The 19,964-nt window shown below is 41.3% G+C and overlaps 2 protein-coding genes across 2 annotated transcripts in view; one reads left to right on the plus strand and one right to left on the minus strand.

Annotated features, from left to right (window-relative positions):
• Window positions 1–1,175: 1,175 nt before the first annotated feature.
• On the plus strand, window positions 1,176–6,427 carry TM4SF4 (transmembrane 4 L six family member 4). The gene is made up of 5 exons (XM_027716172.2): window positions 1,176–1,546; window positions 1,787–1,876; window positions 2,957–3,090; window positions 5,815–6,004; window positions 6,210–6,427. Exons 1-5 carry the CDS (start codon window positions 1,373–1,375, stop codon window positions 6,225–6,227), a joined length of 606 nt encoding a protein of 201 aa, XP_027571973.1. The 5' UTR covers window positions 1,176–1,372; the 3' UTR covers window positions 6,228–6,427.
• Window positions 6,428–10,656: 4,229 nt separating this feature from the next.
• WWTR1 (WW domain containing transcription regulator 1) overlaps window positions 10,657–19,964 on the minus strand; it is a 51,070-nt gene continuing 41,762 nt past the window's right edge. Inside the window, exons 4-6 of the mRNA XM_027716045.2 lie at window positions 16,392–16,525; window positions 15,711–15,823; window positions 10,657–14,614 (exon numbers count right to left, since the gene is read on the minus strand). Coding sequence (XP_027571846.1) covers window positions 14,430–14,614; window positions 15,711–15,823; window positions 16,392–16,525 — 432 coding nt within the window. The 3' untranslated portion in view covers window positions 10,657–14,429. The remainder of the gene's footprint in view (window positions 14,615–15,710; window positions 15,824–16,391; window positions 16,526–19,964) is intronic.

The following is a 19,964-nucleotide window of genomic DNA, read 5'->3' on the forward strand; positions in this document are numbered from 1 at the left end:
AGGCAAGAAAAACAAATGCAGCCCAACTCTCAGAAGCTGTTTGGTGAATCGTCAGCTACCGGCTTCTGTGCCAACAGCATGGAATGCACTGTGATTAGTGGGGATCTTCCAGTCCACCAGGAACCATCACTGTCACTGTCCAGGCTGTTCTGCCACATCTGTGCTTCACACCAACATCCCCTTGACTCCATGCATTATATGCAAACATGAGAACTCACTCAAAATTCATCTTAATAAATACCTGAATAAACCCTTTTACAAAGTAAATTAGTGTGATTTCCTCAGAAATCATGGTCCACTCAGCACTAAAGACATGTCTGTTCCTAGGAGTGGTCCTCACAAAGAAACCATTCTCTGGTCTTCCTAATATATTAAAGAATGCATATCATTATTCATTTCTTACCATCTTTTATTGAATAAGCCTAAGTATGTGCGATACGAAACATTCTCCTATGAAAGGAAAAAAAAAGTGTGAGTTATCCTAAAATGCAGCATATGCTGTAATTTCAAAATACAATCTACAGAAAATACTTTGAGGTTTTGATTCATCTTCACCATATGACTTAATGTTTGGTGAAGAGGGTCTTTAAATCTTAGAGCATTTCTAATTCAGCCTTTCCTGCAAACAGTCTTCTATCCTGTAGCACAATTTCCAAAAATCACAGAATAAATATAAAATCAACCTTTTAATCCCAAATACAGAGAAACACATACCCTGTGACACAGTCCAATTGCCTAACAGCAATAAAATTGTGCTTCTCATCCTACTGCAATCCAAGAACTTTTTCAGATTTGTGAATGTGTATCTTTATCAGTCTATAATTGCTCACCTTTGTATCAGCTAGTTTATCTACTGTTTCAATTACAGAACCGTCTCATGACATGTAAGAACTTGGACTATGAGTATGTTATTAATATCAGCTGACTCATCATGCATTTTCATGTCAGTCTTCGCAAAGAAATATTTTGTAGTATGAAGAAGTACCATGTGTCATAAAAATGACGATCCAGAACTAAGAGATATCTACCCATGACCTGAGCCCAGACTATGAAGTGTCTCAACCATTTTAGTAAAATATTAACAGAGGCTGTGGGTTGTTATAGTAAAATGAGAGGCTGCATTGAACGTAATTTCATTTATGGACGTTCAGAAAGTTGACATCATGGCTGCAAGGACATATAAATAAGCAGCACAGGGCATGTTGGATCGACTACAGAACACTGACAGGAGCATTCTCAGCCCCTCTAACGGCACAGCAGAAACTGGATTTTGCAAAGTACACTGAGAAACTCCTTTTTATAAAGCAGTTCTGCGAACATCTGAGAGACTTTATTTTGCCTTCAATTGTGTTTGCAATATCTTTAAAGAAGCATGTGCACGGGAGGTTGTGCCAAGTGCCTGGGAACCGTTCTCATCCCCCTGGCTGTGCTCTGCACCCTCGCTAACATTTTGTTGTTTTTCCCTGGAGGAAAAGTGGCTCAAGAGAATGCACACATTACAGATGAGGTCTGGTACTTCGGAGGGATCTTGGGATCCGGTGTATTGGTAAGTACATGAATTCAAACATTCTTACCTTCCCCCAGCCCCAGTCGTGACTTGCATTGTCGAATTTTCTCAGTACTGCAAATTCCTCTTTGATAAACAAATAAGTTATAAGTGATCCAACAGTTTGGCAATAAGTAACTTAAGCTAGTGACAAGAAAAAAAATACATAGAACTATTATATCTAAAAGAAGATGTAACTTGAATTAATCCCAATTCAAACTGTATTTCTGTTATTGGTAGATGATCTTCCCTGCCTTGGTATTTTTGGGCCTTCAGAATAATGATTGCTGTGGATGCTGTGGTAATCAGAGCTGTGGAAAGAGGTTTGCGGTAAGTGAAAGGAAACATGGCAAATAAAGTAGAAGCAAAATTGTTACCGATATTATATATGTATCTCCCTCTCACAGTCATTGAGAGACCAGACAGACGCTGTCTCAAGTGTGGGACACGCAGCCCTGCCATTTGTCTGAGGGCTGGGAAGTGGAAATAGCAGGCTGTAAAAATTGTATTATGCCTCTGATGTTGTGCCACAGGTACCACAAAGCAACAAGCCTTGTTGCTTTTTGCTGTCTCAAGATACTCATAGTTACTATCACAATTAAAACTAATTTCTTAAAGATATGCACTGTTTTGTTTTGCAGAGCATAACAGTTCTCTTTAGACATTTTGTGCTGGCAGTTTTAAAAATTACTCTGGCATTTTGGCACTACATTCCCAACTCACTGCAGACCAATACAATGGCTATAATAAGTGCTTCAGAATTCAAGCAGGGCATTAGTTTTCGCACGATTTAGTTACATATTAGTAAGTAAAAATGAAAATGCTGTAATAGAAAGCCAGAAAAATAAAGACATACTTTCCAATCCATCCCCATTGTACTAGAACTAGCACTGATAAGCACTTGTGAGGAGATAAAAGTATACTAATATGAAACCTGAAGGGAGACTTGGGAAGGAAAAATATAATTATTTGGTCCCAATGTGACCAGGATATCAAAGCTAACTTGTAAAGGGATAATGTAGATTTTTTTTTTTTAAATGCCCTGAGTTGTCCAAGGCTTCAGTCTTGCTTGTAATCTCCTGAGAAAGACATCGGCTGAAGGGGAAGGGGAGCCTGGACAGGCGGGCCCAGAGGGGAGCAGTGCCATCTGCTGCCAGCGCCCGGCCTGTCCTCCTCAGGTAGGGACATCAGCGCTGGGAAAGCTTTTCCATACCAATGCAGGTATGCTGCAAACCTATTACATATGCATTACACATTTATTATGCAACTGCAAACTAATATGTTTTAGCTGTTCAGGAGTTGACTATTTGATTGTTAACAGCTGAATTTAGGGAACTTACACTGACATGAATAGGATGCATTTCATTGTTTGAGTAAGAACAAAAATAACGTTATTTTTCTCTTCATCAGATGTTTTCCTCTATAATATTTGCTGCAGTTGGACTTCTGGGAGCTGGATACTGCTTTATTTTGTCAGCAGTGGCCCTAAACAAAGGCCCTAAATGTAACACTGGAAGCAGCTGGACCTACCCTTTCGTGGATGGGTAAGACAAGGCAATCAGAAAAAAAAGGATATTTTAAGTTTGTGACATGATTCAACTTCCAAATTCATTGTATAAAAATGGGAATTATACTGTTTGGTTAAAATACAGAAGCTCTTAGAACTGCCAGCAACACAGACCAACACTTCGTAAGGCTCAAGAGTACGGATGTAAAGAACAGCAAGTACAATTAGAACTACTGAGTTTCAAAGGAGCCAATAAAAAGAAATGAGCAGCCTCCTCCCAGGTTATTCTTGGCATGATAAGCAGTATAAGGGGATAAATTCCACCTAGATGAATAGAAGTGATATGTTATGAGACACATCCCAGAGTCTTGAGGGAATTGGCTGATGCAGTTGCCAAGCCACTCTCCATTATATTTGAAAAGTCCTGGCAGTCAGGTGAAATCCCAGGTGACTGGAAAAGAGGAAACATTGTCCCCATCTTTAAAAAGGGTAGAAAGAAGGACTTTAGGAATGACTGACCTGTCAGCCTCACCCCTGTGCCTGGGGAGATCATGGAACAGACCCTCCTGAAAGCTGTGCTGAGGCACATGGAGAACAGGGAGGTGATTTGGGATTTGATGGGTGAACTGTTAGATGGAGAAGTGGTTGGACAGTCTCATCCAGAGGGTAGTGGTCAACAGCTCAGAGTCCTGATGGACATCAGTGACAAGTGGTGTCTCTCAGGGGTCCCTACTGAGACCAGTGTTATTTAATATCTTCACTAATGACGCAGGCAACGGGATCGAGGGCACCCTCAGCAAGTTTGTGGATGACACCAAGCTGAGTGGTGCAGGTGACATCTGAAGGACAGGGCCAACCAGAGGGGCCCGGACAAGCTCAAGAAGTGGGAATCTCACGAGGTTTAACAAGACCAAGTGCAAGGCGCTGCACCAGGTCAGGGTGACTCTCGGTATCAGTCCAGGCTGGGGATGAACAGATCAAGAGCAGCCCTGGGAGAACAACTTGGGGGTGCTGGTGGGTGAGAGGCTGGACAAGCCCCGGCCGTGTGCGCTGGGAGCCCAGAAACCCCTCATGTGCTGGGCTGATCCCACAGCATGGGCGGCTGGGAAGGGGGGAATTTTGCCCCTCCGCCCCCTCAGGTGAGACCCCATCTGCAGTGCTGCCTCCAGCTACGGGGTCCCCAGCACAGGAGGGACATTGACTTGTCGGTGCAAGTCCAGAGCAGGCCACCAAGATGATTAGAGGGATGGAGAACCTCTCCTATGAGGAAAGACTGAGAGAACTGGGATTGTTCAGCCTGGAGAAGGCTTTGGGGAAACGGAATTGTGGCCTTCCAGTATCTGAAGGGAGGTGACAAGATGGAGAGGGACATTTTATAAAAGCATGAAGTGACAGGACAAGGGGGAATGGCTTCAAACTGAAAGAGAGCAGGTTTAGATCAGCTACTAGGAATAAATCCTTCCCTGTGAGGGTGGTGAGGCCCTGGCACAGGTTGCCCAGAGAAGCTGTGGTTGCCCCATCCCTGGAAGTGTCCAAGGCCAGGTTAGACAGGGCTTGGAGCAACCTGGGCTAGCGGAAGGTGTCCCTGCCCATGGCAAGGGGGTGGGACAAAATGATCTTTAAGGTCCTTTCCAACCCAAACCATTCTGTGATTCTATGATTGGATTGAAACTTGATGGTATTCAAATAATTATTATCTTTATGTCATTTTATCTTGGCTATGGCATTTGGAAGTTACCTGTTCCTCACGCTTCTCAACTCAAACGTGTTCACTGTCATGTATATTTATCACTTACCCCCAGCAATCTCACTGCTCAGGCTGAAGTCAAGACACGTTCAACAGAAACAAGACATGTTCAACAAGAATGAGCTGGCAGTGTTTCTTGCATAACACACTACAAAATTATAGTTCAGGTTAAAAAGGAAAAAAACCAAGAAAACAAGAAGTATAAAGGTGTATGATATACATTATTTGTTCATGGGCCAGCGAGGGCTGGAAAACAAGCCCCTTTGTCTCTTTCTGGGAGTCTTTGGAAAAACGTGCTCTGTTTCAAACATAGTTTTGGTTGCAGTCAAGAAATCACTTGACAAGATCACAAACAAAACAGCACTAACAATATGCAGAGGAAATACAGTAAGTAGTTACGCAGTTCACAATTAAATCAAAATGTGAAGGTAAAAATTATGGAAAATACTTTGACCTTTATTTTAGATGAGGCATGTTGAAGAGCAAACGCTGTTCTTTTCAGCTTGGTGGGCAAGAGGCGACTTGTCTTGTAGCATTTGATGTTTTAGTTTTGGTAATTCGGTTGTTTTGATTTTATTTCAATGTACTTCCTTGTTCCCAACTGTAGTTTGAGGTAATGGATTGCATGCCCGACCACCCTTCCATCCCCAGCAAAAAATGCTGTAATCAAGTAAAAACAGCAAAACCATCCCTGGCAAAACACTGGCACAGATAACACCTATTTGGCACACGCTTGACTATGATCTTTTCTTCCAAGAAAAGATTCCAAATTGTTCAAATGTCTAAAAAACTTGTCTCCAATTGTTCCCTTCTGATGCCTTGTCTTTTCAAATCAATTGCTTCAACTGATCTAGAAACTAAACTGAAATCATGTTCTAGATACGTAGCACCAGTGTGGCAATGGAAATTCTTGCCAAAGTGAACAGAACCTCGGCCATGACACAACCTGTCAGCTGTGAGAGACCCCTCGCTCTGTGAGCTAACATTGTCTTCTTCCTGTTTGCTCTCCTGTAGGGATTACCTCACTGACCATTCATTGTGGAACAAGTGTCTGGCACCCGAAAATATTGTCGTATGGCACCTGACCCTCTTCTCCTTGCTGCTGATCATGAGTTTGATCCAGGGTGTGCTCTGTGGTATTCAGGTGGTGAATGGGCTGTTTGGAACCCTCTGTGGGGACTGCAAATGCTGTGGATGTTGTGGGGTGAGCAACTGATGGTTCTGTTATTTTGTGTACTGACCAGTTATATGTACATCTGACAGTCTGAAAAACTAAACTAGCCTTCATCCAGTGCCACAATCATGTTTCCTAAAGTACAGCCAAAACTGTACACTGTTGCCACTGAGAAATAATAAAATCCTTTCAAAGTCACAGCAACTAAATTACCTCCATGTTTTTATTCTTCCAGGGAGATGGAACTGTCTAAAGAATATGAATATTGCAGACAACCCTCCTCACCTTGGGAGATCCCTTCTGCAGGCCTCCACAGAGCAGCCCTGAGATGCACTGGCTTGGCTAAGAAGATGAGAATGAAGGGCACTTCCCTTCACCAACATTATGAAGCCCTGACTCACTTTCTAGCCTTTGTGAAACCCCTCATTGTGGAATAAAATAACTGAAATTCAACTCTCACATTCATACTTATTTTTGTAAAACAGCTTCCATTTAAAAAGAGCCTATTCTCTGGCAAAATACAATTTTGGGTTACAATTTCTATTCAGGTCAGTTACGTAGCTTTTAACTCCTCAAAGCTTCCAATCTACACATGAGTGCAAATGCTATTTCTTAATCTTTTTTGCTGAAGTTCAAGTTAGCTGTGTTTGGCACAGTGCTATGAAAGAGATAGGAAAGGCAATAGAGAGCTCAAAGGCAAAAATACCTTTCAGAAAGAACTTTTAAAACTTTAAAAGAAAAAACTATTTCCCAAAGAAATCAAGAAGGAAATAAAAGGAACTGGAGACATTTGAGGGGGTCAAATCATCTGCTTCTACACAAAATTTCTGAAACAAATTTTCACAAACCAGAAAATGTATTTCATGTACTTTGTATCTATGTTAGGGATATCTGAAGAACAAAGTACTCAAAAGCACTGCGAGTTCTTGACCCATATGTAAGAAATGTTAAATAGCTTGATTTAGGTACTGAGAGTTACATTAACTGAGGCAAAGTGGCCTCAGTGATACATTGTGCAAGATGCTAAATTATAAAAAACTCTCTTTAGAAACAGCTGTATGTCCCACCTGTTCTACTGCATTGCGCAGGAATTTGAGAGTACCCTTTATATCGCCACCCACTGTGCAACCATCTCACATCTATTTCATCTGTGGTGACAGCTGTCCTGCACTTCATCTGGCATTTGTCTTGTTTTATTTATATGAAGCCTTTGGGGACGTGGAATGTTTCTCATCAGCATTCAACAAAGGGATGGGTGGCTGCATAGTTTACAACTTTGATATATTAATAAACAGAATACATAAATCTTTGTGGGACATAGGATAAGAAATAACAGACAGCAAGCTATGATACCTAAAACCAAAACAAATGGGTGCTTCATGAGTTAGTGCTTCCAAGAGACATCCAGCTACATGGTGGTTTTATAACACGAGCTACTACACAGGAGATATTGACACAAGGCACACACATTTCATCTGGTGATCCAGACTCCATTCACACCTTGGCCTGGAGGTGTATCCAACAAGGGAAAAGGAGCTGAAGCAGCAGCTCAGCTGAACTCGCACTTCAAAGTGGCAACAACAGTATTCCCAAATCTTTTCAGTTATGGCTAACATCTGAGGCTGTCCCCTAGCACTTAGTTTCAGTGTCAGTTCTGCAGTAATTGGAGATTGCTCTGTGTTTTTACTGAGCTAAATGTCCAGTAAAATCAAGGAAAGTGATTGATCATAGATCCTTATAACAGAGAACAAAATAACAGGCCAGTGGTGCTTCTGCAAGAGAAGTCACAGTTAAAGAGAGGGCAGTGCTAGGCAGGAACAGAAGGATGATGGCAAGAGAGAAATCACAACCAGGGATAACTGAAAGTGTTAAAACAGACCTCAGGAGCCCTGACCAACTTGAACACCACACTCCGTTGTAGTGTGTACAAATATCAACATATATAGAAAAATACAGAAGCAGAAATCCTAGTAGCAGAAAGGAAAAATATTATTATTGTTTGTAAAATCTCAAGACATGCTCATGTTAACTGAAGCTTATTCACCCATAAAAACTGCCTGCTTAGTGACCAGATGACCAGGGTACTGAGAACACGGCAACTTTGACATTGTGTGGCACTGTTTCAGCCAAGAGCTTACTTAGAAGGAAACACATCGGTTATTAAACAACTCAGATTACATGTGGAGCGTACACATGTGATTTTGAGCTCACGCACTTCAGCATGATAAAACTGGTGTCCCTGCACAGCTGAAGTATATACAGTTAAGAGTTCTCTTCATTGCTCATCTCCAATAAATAGACTGCAACAAAATGATACGTTAACCACAGCAGAGTGTGACTTGTCAGGGAATGGTGCATTATTTAACTGGCAACTCTTTGCAAAAGGTTCATTTCTAAAATAGTGAAGTAACATATACTTCACACATACTTCAAAAAAAATTGCTCAGCCCAGAGCAAGGGATGTTTTCTAATATCATTCCAGTCTTGAAAGCTCATTACCGGTTCCCAGTTCAACTTTAGCCCCCCCCCTTCATGGATTCTACATTACTCATGGTATAACCAGCAGCAAGGCAAACAATGGCAAACCCTGGAGCAACCCCAGCTGTCCGAGGGTGGGAAGGCTGACTTGTTCCATTACACGGACACAGGTGGGGTCTTTGCCACAGGGGGTAGACACTGGTATGGCAGTACTGAACATGAATAAGAACCCAGATAAAACACCTCTGACCTTTTTTCTTGCCAAATTACTTTTTCACTAGATCAGCACGCACTGCTTTACTGAAATTACAAAAGCTCTGCCAACACAATGGGACTTTCTTATAGACATCTTCACCTGAGAAGCAGCACCGTTGCCCTCCACCTCTCATTGCTAGTTTGCTGCAGGACTCTGCTGAGATACAGACTGCCCCCACCTGTGCAGCCTAACAATCCAAACCGGGAAGAATCTTTAGTAGGCGCTGAAAATGACACAATTTGCTCACTAACTGTGCTAGTTAGAGTAATTTATGGCATTATTTGGAAACAGGTCTGTGCAGAAAGCGGCACCAGTAAACGTCTCTCCCGCTTTGTCCCGTAGGCACTTTGCCTCCCGCGGGGCCGAGAGCCCGCTCGGAGCCTCCCGGGCCCCGCGGGGCGCTCAGGGCACGGGACCCGCGAGATCTCCCGCAGGTCGGACCACGGTCACGGCCGCCTTCTCCTACCTGCTGCCGGCGTCGCTCCTCCGCCCCGGCCCCGCTGAGGGCGGGAGCCGCAGCCCCGGCCCGGCCGGGCGGAGCGGCGTGAGGAGCCTCGGGCGGAGCGGCGTGAGGAGCCTCGGGCGGAGCGGTGTGAGGAGCCTCGGGCGGGCCCACCTCCTGCCCGGCCTCACCCTCCCGCTCCGAAGAGAATTCTGGACACAGCTGTTTACAATGATTCTTGTTTTCTGAGGGACACAAAACAAAGCCAACCCCACCCTAACACAAAGTCTTAATTTTTCCGGGAAACTGTGTGTGACTCCAGCCATTGTGCTTTTAGGAATTATGAGGGACCTGATGGGGACACGAGCACTATTAATAGTTGAGGGAAGATTGAGGTTTTGGGGACCAGCTAAGAAAGACTGTAATTCCACTGCTGGTATTTTCATATACCGTACGCCCTCCGGACAGGCCTCCCTGGATGCCGGAGTGATGTGCAGCCGCCAGCCCGGGACAGACACCGGCTCTGGGGCTGTGGGTGCGGCCTGACCTGCACTGGCGTGAGGGACCCATGGAGGGCCCGCCCGTGGCTGCTCTTCCGCCCTCCGTCTGGGACAGCCGCGGTGCGGACAGGCCTCTGAAAAGACGGGGATTTTCAGGCCGTACCAACCTCAGGAAATCGCTCCCGAAGGAGTGGTTTTAGCACAGCTCCTGGGTAACAACACCCAGCAGCAGCAAGGCTGTAGCGAGCATGGCTGAGCAGCTTGGAAGGAGAGACCTTCTGAAGTCTTGTGAGCTGGTACCATTAGGAACAAACTGAATGACCTTTACAAACACACATTCACTGTTTCTGCCAAAGAAACCTGATTAATATTCCTGAGTAAATAAAGCATGAATTAGCAATCACGTCTCCAAACACAGTCAGAAGCTAATACACTTGGCATTTATGTTCGATGGAGGCTCCAGATCTTTTTTATGTAAATGCAAGATACTGTTAAGACACATTCTAACAATTAACTTTAATAAATTATGGAAGAGAATGATTCAAGAAAAAATATTAAAATTAATTAATAGTAACAGCTGAACTGGATCTTGAATGACTCATGTCACGTGCCCTGACAGTAAAGACCAGACATTCAAACAGAATCCCAGGATGTTTAGGTTTCATGGCTTGTTCCTAGGAAAGAAGACAGGTATTTTCTTAATGCAGACTTTAAGAAACTTCTTGAATAAGGGATCAGACTTAAGGCACTTTTTAAGCCCCCAAAGCAGCATTTAACAGCCAAGGGACTGAGTGCTAAAGATTCTGCTTAGAGATAACAGTATTAAACAAATCATAAACCAGCACTTGTGTTGTTAGTGAATTATGAATTACAAGGTGCCACTAAAAGAAACAAGTAATGGTGGCACTGAGGAGCATGTTATAAGCATTCCAAGTAAAATTGTAACCACCACTAACAGCCATAACAACAACTACTAATAAACTGAAAGATAACGGTAAAATAACCATTTGACTTGCTAAGTACTAATATTTTTATTCAACATTTATGCCTTTTTCACAGATTTGTATGTCTGCACCTTTATTCCAAGCAGTGTTGTACAGTTCCCTGGGAAGCACATACTAAAACCTGCCAAAAAACTAAAACCCAACAAAACAAAACAAAACATTTAAAAAACCAATATGCATCCAAAAATCTTTCAAGTTCATTTGTATTTGTTTTTCATGTACAAGATCAAAGAAATAATTTAAAAAAAAAAATCCCAGAATCAAACCCTGGATACTACAGTTTGATCTGATTGTTCGATCTCATTGCTTTTGATACATACAATCTATTGCAAGTTACTAAATATTATAAACAAATGCTCACACATGTCATATAACAAAATTAAAAAAGTAAATAAAATAGTTAAAGAACTAGCATGTATGTGGATGTATATATTAGGAAACAAGTTTATTTGAACACCCACCCACATTTTTCTGTAATTAAAATAGACATTTAAATCCTTCCCTTCCCCCAAACAGCATTTGTCAAAAAGTCAGATCCAATCCCTCCCCAAGTTACATTCTAACAGTATTACCAGAATACAAACTGTAATTAACAACATCCCATTACTTCAGTATCACCAAGACTTTCGTATGCCACCCTCAGGGATGGTCACGGCAAAACTGTCCAGTTGGCACACTGGTTGTATTTATACTACAAATAGACAGTGTACATTTAGTACAGTAAATGTTCAAAACCTCAAATAACACAGTGAAATATTGTCAGCAATAAATTTATTTTCATATTACACATGCTTTGAATACTGAAAAGTTCTGCCACAACCCTGTTTAAAGCCAAAATCTTTTTAAAAAAGAGAACATTGAAAAACATATTTTGTTGTTGCTACACTTCACCTGATACACCCTCTCAATTACAAAAATTAGAAGCTGACAGCATAAAGAATCACTTTTAACTTAAGCACAATTTGCTTCATGATTGAGTAAAGATCTGACCTAAGATTCTGGCAGCTGTTTCACCCTGAAGTGTTGTTCTGCACAGCACCCTCCTGTTTCAGATCTGCTGCTGGTTTTTTATGGAAGTAACATGGAAACACAGTTTATGATTGCTTTACCATTTTAAGGTCTTTGCACCAAGACGCTCAACCACCAGAAACACCAATGAAAAGGAATCAAGCTTGCAGGTTCACAATTCTGGGAAATATCTGATATGACTTCACTAGAAAGCTGCATCAGGCTTCCCTGTGGGAAGTACAGCCTTCGGCTGACAACAGTGAGTGGGGCCAGGCAGGAATCAGCATTCCCAGCAGCCCAGAGCCAACCAGCTTGGAATGGCTTTTATTATGACAAACTCACATGTTCAATGGTGCAGACTTGCTAGCAAATGAACAAACTGCATTCTCTACCCATAATCTGCTGATGAGCACTATCCTCTGGATCACACCAGCACTCAGACCTGGAGCTGCTGCGGGTCCTTCCAGCAGTGACAGCATCAGCTTCTCACACCAACTGAGCAGTGCTGGCAACCTGGCCTTGCACGTTGGCCGAAAAACCTCCAATTCTTTACCAACACCAGTCATGGCACTAAAGAACAAAGCCCTGGGATCATCTGGTTTTCATTTAGGCTGACAACCTGAAGAAATCCTTAAAAGAGAGAGATTAAACCTAATTACAGTAATGCTGGTCAGCCCTGCCCGGTCCCCTGTTTGTTGGAAAGAAATGTTGTGCTATCTCAAAAGTTAGCACTAGTAAAAATAATTAGCATGCCCCCCCAAGTAATAGCTCCTCCAAAAGAGTAAAAGAAATGCAATGCCCATTCAGTAATTAAATTCTGTGCAGACACAACCCTGCTGTAACATCTCTTTTTCTATTTAAAAAAAAACCAAACCCAACCAAAAACATTTAAAAAAGCTACTTTTCCCTGTGTAATAAAACTTCACAACTGTAGGTCTTTGCCTTCCATCTTTTTTCTAAAATGTCAATATGTGTGCTTTTTATTTTCCATCCTGTGACACCACGTACACCCAGCAGTTCACCACAGACGGGGTTGTTTATTGAGTGCTTCAGTTACGTTTTTCACTGAACACCAGAGATCCATTTGCTGTGTCCCTGTCTGCAGCCACCCTTCCCGGCAAGGATTTACATTTTTTACCTCATCATTTGTCTTCCAAACCTACTCTGTATTACCACCACTTCATCTCTGACCTTTTCACCTACCTTCACCCAACCAGATGGAAAAAAGTCTTTAGTGATCAATATTCTGGCGCATCAGTAAGATCTTGTTAAGTGTTATCAGACATGGTAAACACACATTTACACTTAGTGCTACATCTCTTCTCTTTATATAGCCTGGGTTAAGCTTAGAGAAAAGTTTTAATGCCTTTCATAAACAAATCTATTTTTCCATATAAAAAAATGTAAATTCATAGATTATAAATAAAACAATTTCAAAATATTTAAGAATTTTCAGGACTTCATTTGCATTTCAGGGGAACTGCAAGCTTAATGTCCTTGATGCCTTCTCAGTCCCAAACCTCTGGTAAGGAGGTGTTTGTAGGCTACATAATAGGTAGAAACACAGAGCACGTGCCTCGTGTCCTGCGCACCAATTACAGTAATGACAGACACAAGAACTAAGCAGCTTTACCAGGCACGTCCCAATGCTGCTTCAGCAGTACCCTGATAAAGTTACTGCATTTTTTCATGTATACAACTACATGTATTTTGACATTGTCAGTTAAAAACATTACTGAAAACAGTATGAGGAAGGGGTTTTTCCCACTATGTATAACATTAACGAGTTGTGCCACATTTTCCAGACCTGACTTTAAAAGAATATTTTTCACTTAAGATACTTGCCACAGATTTTATATATATATAAAAAATTGTTTGTTCATGTGTTAAGTTACAAAATTGTAGTGCTTAATATAATAAACATAAAAATCTAAGAATTTTTTTTAAATGCTTGTTTATAATACATTGCTTTGTTGTTAAAAGGCAGCAGTCAGTACCAGCCTGGTTTATTTTGCAACAATATTTTAGTGTAAAAAGGTTGCTAAACAATTCTGGTACTTTCAGATTGGAAGTATTTATTTTCTGAAAACTATACAGTAATATACTGAAAAAAAGAAACTGCTATAGTATTGTTTGTGCCTTTATAAATATAAAATGATAATTACTATGGCTCATATGGATCAGATTTAATCTGTATTCCATACAGCACAGTTAGTTACTAAGATCTAATAAAAAAAGATTTTTAAGGCTTAAGTAAGTTGATTTAAAAAAGTTTCTGATACTATTGTCATAAACACAGTAATAAAACTGCTCTCCTGGCCTGATGCTGTGCATGTTTTCTGAACCAACTGACCTAGCAGTTAGCTTTTGTGGTTCACAAAGGGTCTGTGATGTCAGTCAATACCCAGGAGATCAGTCACGGACATGCACAAACATCAGCCACTTTCTGTCCTTAAAGTGAAACGTTACTGCCTGGTCTGAAAAGGCAAAGAAGTACACAGATGTCTAAAGTAGTGTGCTTTTTAAAAAGAAATATATATGCATATATGTATATATATGTGTGTGTGTGTATATATAAAATATGTATTTTATATTTAAATTGTTATCAATCAAATCCAGGCAGAGATTAAACTGATCATAAAGACGACGTAGCAAAACTCATTAAGGCAGTACGTTGTATCTCTTGAGGATTTTCAGATATTCTGCTTCTATCTCAAGAGGAATAAGAAATGTGAATTGCATTGTAGGCCCAATCAGCATTGCCTGATTACAGCCAGGTAAGGAAGGGCTCATTTTTGTTGAGTACTGACTCCACATCATTGAGAATAGGGATCAAGTCTTCTGACTCTAGAGTCCCAAGATCAACATTTGTTCCTGGAAGACAGTCGAGGAAATCAGGGAAACGTGTTTGTTGTGGATTTATGTTCATTGTTGTCTGTGGTATAGTTTCTCCTAGGAAAAGTAAAGAAGAACTTTTGAAATACCAAACTGTTCTTGTGGGTAATTTAAAACAACAGAATTGACTTAAAACAACAGAACTGACTTAAAATTCAGACTCCCCCTTTCCCATGAACACTTGTAAGCACTCCTATCCACCACATGGGATAGGAGTTACTCAAAAATGTATTTGCAGAATGCATATTCTTCTAAGAGTACTCTTCACATCCTTGCTTTGCTCTCAAAAACACGAAAGGCCCTTTCAGCAGTGCCCAAAGCACCCAGCTCTGGCCTTCCCCTTTGGAGGCAAGGATGGTTCCAAGTTTGTTCCCTGGTCCGCCCAGGGAGCAGCAGAGGAGCCTCGTGTACACATCCATCCTGTTCTCTGCACCAGGGCAATGCTGTCCATGGGGAATAATTGAAAAACATGCTTTACAGCAATTTAGCTCTATAATAGTACTTTTTTTTTTAATAAATTAATAATAACAAGCATGGAAGCCTTTAATAGAGAAACCTTTCACTCTCTGCATAATCTAGAATTTCTGATGACTTCAAAAGGAAGTTTAGGTGAGGAAGTTCTGAGAATTCCACTCTCTGGAAAAAAGCTTGTTGGTTTTCCAGTAATTTATTTCAGTATTCTAAACACCATGAGGACATTAATATAAAATAAATACATACCAAAACCTAAACTAGCAAAATACATTCTGTTTGAAGGCAAATCCAACTTTGCCACTGTAAGAGATGTACTAATGAGACTGATTTCCCAGAGTTAGAAAATGTAGTGATTTGTACATGTAACCCAAGACCAGGTTCTTACTCCTCCTACCTTGGACAATGGCATGAAAACAGAAATTAAGGCTCACATTTTTCAACTTTACTCATTTTGTTTAATATCAGTCTAAGGTAAAAGGGCAGAATCTGGACTTGAGCTAAAGCTGAGAACCTTCTGGGCACCAAGCACCTTCTGGGCATTTCCTCCCACAGTCTCAGGCTGTTCTCTCGCATAGGAAAGCCAGAGATTATTGTTCAGTTATGCAATTACAAAACATTACTAGTTATAGCACAAAGTTATTAATATGACTATACTTTAAGCTAAATCAGAATATTCTACCTGTATCCATCTCATCTACGTTGCTGAGGAAATCTTCAGGTGTTGTTGGTATACTGTAGCATCCTAATCCCAAGCCACTGTCCGAACTCTGTTCCCTGGAATGGTATGGGCCACTATAAATTGAAACATGAAAAAGCTTCAGTAAAGATGCTCTGGTAGACACAGTCCCTGAGCACAGTGTTGGAAGAGAGCACAGTAGGTTCCATTTTAAAGTTAGATACTGAGTCATTAAGCCTCATTCTCAACTGTTGGCCACTGATTAGCCAACATCATATTTGGGTCACATCAGCCCAAATAACAAAGCAATTGCAGTGAGGCCACTCTTAAATTTTGAAATACACACACACATATAAATATAAAAATATATAAATATATATATATATACACACAAACCCAGTTCTGATAGCCTAAAAAATTGAGTGTATTAATACTTAGATAATATTCTACATAATGTCTTCCACATACCCCAACAGTACAGTTAAAACCATCTGTTATAATTTATTAATTTTTCTAAGATTCCTTCTTGAAGCATAAACTGAAATATTTTGGGTCAGCCATTCAGCCACATCCCCTGTTTATAGTGAGTGCAAAAGAAGATGATATAGGAACTACTTTAGAGATACAGCTTTAACAGTCTAGAGAAGGCAACAGAAGCAATTGCCTAATGAAGAAGGAACTTGCCTGTTCAAGAAAGGATCGGATCCATTATTTGTAATAGGCCTCATGTCCTGTGTCATGGCAGGGGTGTTCACAGCTGTCTGAACTGGGACCATGTTTTCCGAGTCCATAGGAAGTTGTCTGCATAGAGCAGCTTCCTGAAAAGGCAAATAAATATACAAGAAGGGTTATTCCAACAGCTCAGAAGTACTGCAGTCTTGTAACAAGTGACCACATAACATATACACAAGAGGAAAGTAGTTCTGAAGGATGTCACTGATGACTATTTGTTTACACTGATTTGAAGAAAATCCTGATGTAGACAGACAGCATCTCTCACACCCACCTGTGCTGGATTAAAGCCCCACAGAACCTCTGTCAGTTTTACCACATCTGGAAGCCAGTCCCAGAGTTCAGCAACCATAAAGTACTTAACATGCCAGAAGAAAACCACTGGAACCAAGACTGTGACCCAATAATCTTTAGGACGAACCCTCTGCCTCATAATAAGCATCTGCCTCATGACCCGTCTCATGTCTGCTGTCTGCAGGACGACAAACAAGCAATCAGAGACAAAGGAAACTTGTTTCACAACTCTTCTTGAAAGATAAATTCTTCCAGCATTATCTCTGCAAAACACCCATGACATCTAGTGGTGCAGAGTTCTATACAGAGGTCGTCTGGCTCCAGCAGGATGTTCCAAACAAATAACCTAAGACCTTAAAATAATCAAGCTGGATCTGGTTTTAACCTAATTTTTCAACTTTTTTTTTTTAATGAAATAAGCAAAGTAAATATTTCACTTAAATCCTAGTAGAAAACTTTTCCCAATGAATCGGTCATTCATTCTCCCAAGTAGAGAAAGGATTAACAGGTTGTTGAGTCTAGAATATGATGTTTTACTATGTTTTCAATTGATTCTTTTCATTGAGGAGGAGTGGTCTGATCTCTTCTTTATAATAAAATTATCAATATATTTACTGATAAATTATAATTTACATTAGATGGTTTCATTATTTAGCAAGTGTTAAGAACTGTCTGAAGATTCTTAACAGCTTATGCACGAGGAGGCTCAGGGGAGACCTCATCACTCTCTACAACTACCTGAAAGGAGGTTGTAGCCTGGTGGGATTTGGTCTCTTCTCCCAGGCAACTATCAGCAAGACAAGAGGGCATGGTCTTAAACTGTGCCAGGGGAGATTTAGGTTGGATATTAGGAAGAAATTCTTTACAGAGAGGGTAATCAGGCATTGGGATGGGCTGCCCAGGGAGGTGGTGGATTCTCCATCCCTGGAGGTGTTTAAGGTGAGACTGGATGTGGCACTTAGTGCCATGGTCTGGTAACCACGGTGGTAGTAGATCAAGGGTTGGACTTGATGATCCTGGAGGTCCCTTCCAACCCAGCTGATTCTATGATAGGTCATGTATATGATTACATTTGTCAAGGGACAACTCTAATGGTGATGTTTCTATTTAGAATTTAATCAGCTGGAGTCTGTGAAAAAGCACAAACCTCAGAGAATGGGCAGGTGTCTTTTTTAACTGTCTACATGCAGATATTCTCAGCACTTTTTTAAAATATAAGAATAACAGCTACTGCCACACAAGATTTAGACAGACTTTCCAAAGTAAAACACTTCTGAGGTGAAAAACCTGCAGCACCCTCAAGAAAAACTCACACCATCATTTACAAAATCTAAGTTCCTGTCTCTTCTTTGTTGCAAGAAACACGACATTTATACTTGATCTACTCTCCCTTGGGGAATGGCATGTCACCCCCCCTGTCTTTATTTCAACATATTGCATATTGCTTGTTATATTAACTCCATGGGTACTTTAAAATGTGGAACAACAGACTCCTGCACATTGGAGTCAGATCTGACTGGGGAAGAAGACAGAGCACTGGCTCCACCATACATGACGTATGTTCCTCCTCTACTGCAGGTCTTTGTTCAGAAGTCACACTGCAGTTTTAGTACTGTTACAGATGTCAGATTCCTTCACCTCTTTGACATTATCACAGCAATGATCAGTAGCAACAGATCAAGTACACAACGCCCCAAAGCTGCATGATAGCCTGCTATGTCCTGTTCTCTATTCTAAGCATGACTACAAGGTTTTTAAGAGGAATATTTGTTAATCCCCTATCCTAGGTTAAAAAAGTCTGGCAAAAAATACCAGAGACTTCCCACACCCTCTGAGCAGCAATGTTATTACAGCCTCAGACTAGTGAGCTCTCAGTCTTTGAATGCAGGAGGGTCCCTCCCCTTTGGCCAGCAGAGACAATCTCTGGCATTCAGTTGAGAAAGGACCAAATGTCCTTAAAGATCTGCTTGGCGCTATGGCACACGCTATTTTAAAAACCCACAGAGGACTTTCAAAATAAATAACAAAACAGAGTAAATTAAAAAACACCACAGCATTCTGACATCACAAAGCCATGTCAAAAAGCTTCATCTGCAGCTATCTGCAAAACTCTTTAAAAGCTTCACAGCACTGCAGTGAGCTGAATGATTCAAAGCCTCTGAACACAGTTCTGATGTAAACTTCTTTTTAGCTGTATGCCAGACAAATGCAGAAAATCTTTGTCACATTTCCTGGAACCCTCCTGGGCAGAACTAATCTGAGCTCCATCCTTAGTTGCCAAACCCTCATTTCCAGCTGGAGGAGATGAGTGAGAGCATTTTTACATTGAGTTTACATTGCTGATCACTGCAATTCCTCTTTTGCCAGTCCTCATGCTTAGGGTGGAAAGCAAGAGATGTAGACCTTGCCTGTACCACCAGTAAATCAGACCCTGGGCCAGTGAAAGGAGCACAGAGGGGCATTTTTCTGTTGAGGCTATAGCAGGCCAGGGTCTACTCTGTGAGGACAAAACAGCAATAAATGTTCCTCTGCGTCTTCCCCCACTGCTTCTTCAGCCTCTTCTGAACTCCTGTAACTTTCTGTGGATGCATTTATGCAGTAGAATCCCCTGGATCAGAAAGGAGCCTCTGAGAAGCGTTGCTTTTTTGAGACTATTTGTACCCTTCCAAACCCAGTGCAGGATGGCCCTGGTGCACACAGAGAAGTGCTGGGGCACCTTCCCTGCCCTTCCTTTCAGAGATTTCTGACTGACATCACCTCTACCGACTTCCATTTCCAAGAAGCTCTTAAGCAGCAATCAAATTCTCTTTTTTCCTTGGGAAAGCTGACAAAAACAAATGAGTAGGAAAGAACATTAACTCTTTATAGAATTATGAAAGTCAGTGAGGAAACCTTTAAGTAGATGTCATACTGGTTTTCAGAAATGCTGCCCTTCTTGCATGTACTCAATCTAGAGTTCTAGGGTTTTACCAATTACCTACATGAAGAGGAGGACAAAGAAGGAAACAAATTCCCTAAGCCACGAGCTCCCAGAGCCGTGTTCTCCTCCCAGCTGGGCATGCTGCTCCACCTCATCAGGAATGGCTGTGGGGAGCCAGCAGCTGCTGCTGGGCTGAAAGGTTTGTGACCCTCCAAAGAATCCCTCCCCTCTCACTCAAACACTCTGTGCCTCCTCACAGCTGCTGGCAGCAGTGTACACACTTACTCAGCATTCTTCCCTTAGATAGGTTA

This window comes from Pipra filicauda, unplaced genomic scaffold, assembly GCF_003945595.2.
Source record: "Pipra filicauda isolate LSUMZ 115617 unplaced genomic scaffold, ASM394559v2 scaffold78_size3787270_pilon, whole genome shotgun sequence".
Lineage (NCBI taxonomy): Eukaryota > Metazoa > Chordata > Aves > Passeriformes > Pipridae > Pipra > Pipra filicauda.

What these genes read in the sequence shown, in the direction of transcription:
- TM4SF4 (XM_027716172.2), top strand. Translation starts at nt 1,373, where the DNA reads ATGTGCACGGGAGGTTGTGCCAAGTGCCTGGGAACCGTTCTCATCCCC. An exon ending in GCTGTGGAAAGAGGTTTGCG is followed by an intron (nt 1,877 to 2,956) that starts GTAAGTGAAAGG and finishes TCTCTTCATCAG; the next exon opens with ATGTTTTCCTCTATAATATT. An exon ending in ACCTACCCTTTCGTGGATGG is followed by an intron (nt 3,091 to 5,814) that starts GTAAGACAAGGC and finishes GCTCTCCTGTAG; the next exon opens with GGATTACCTCACTGACCATT.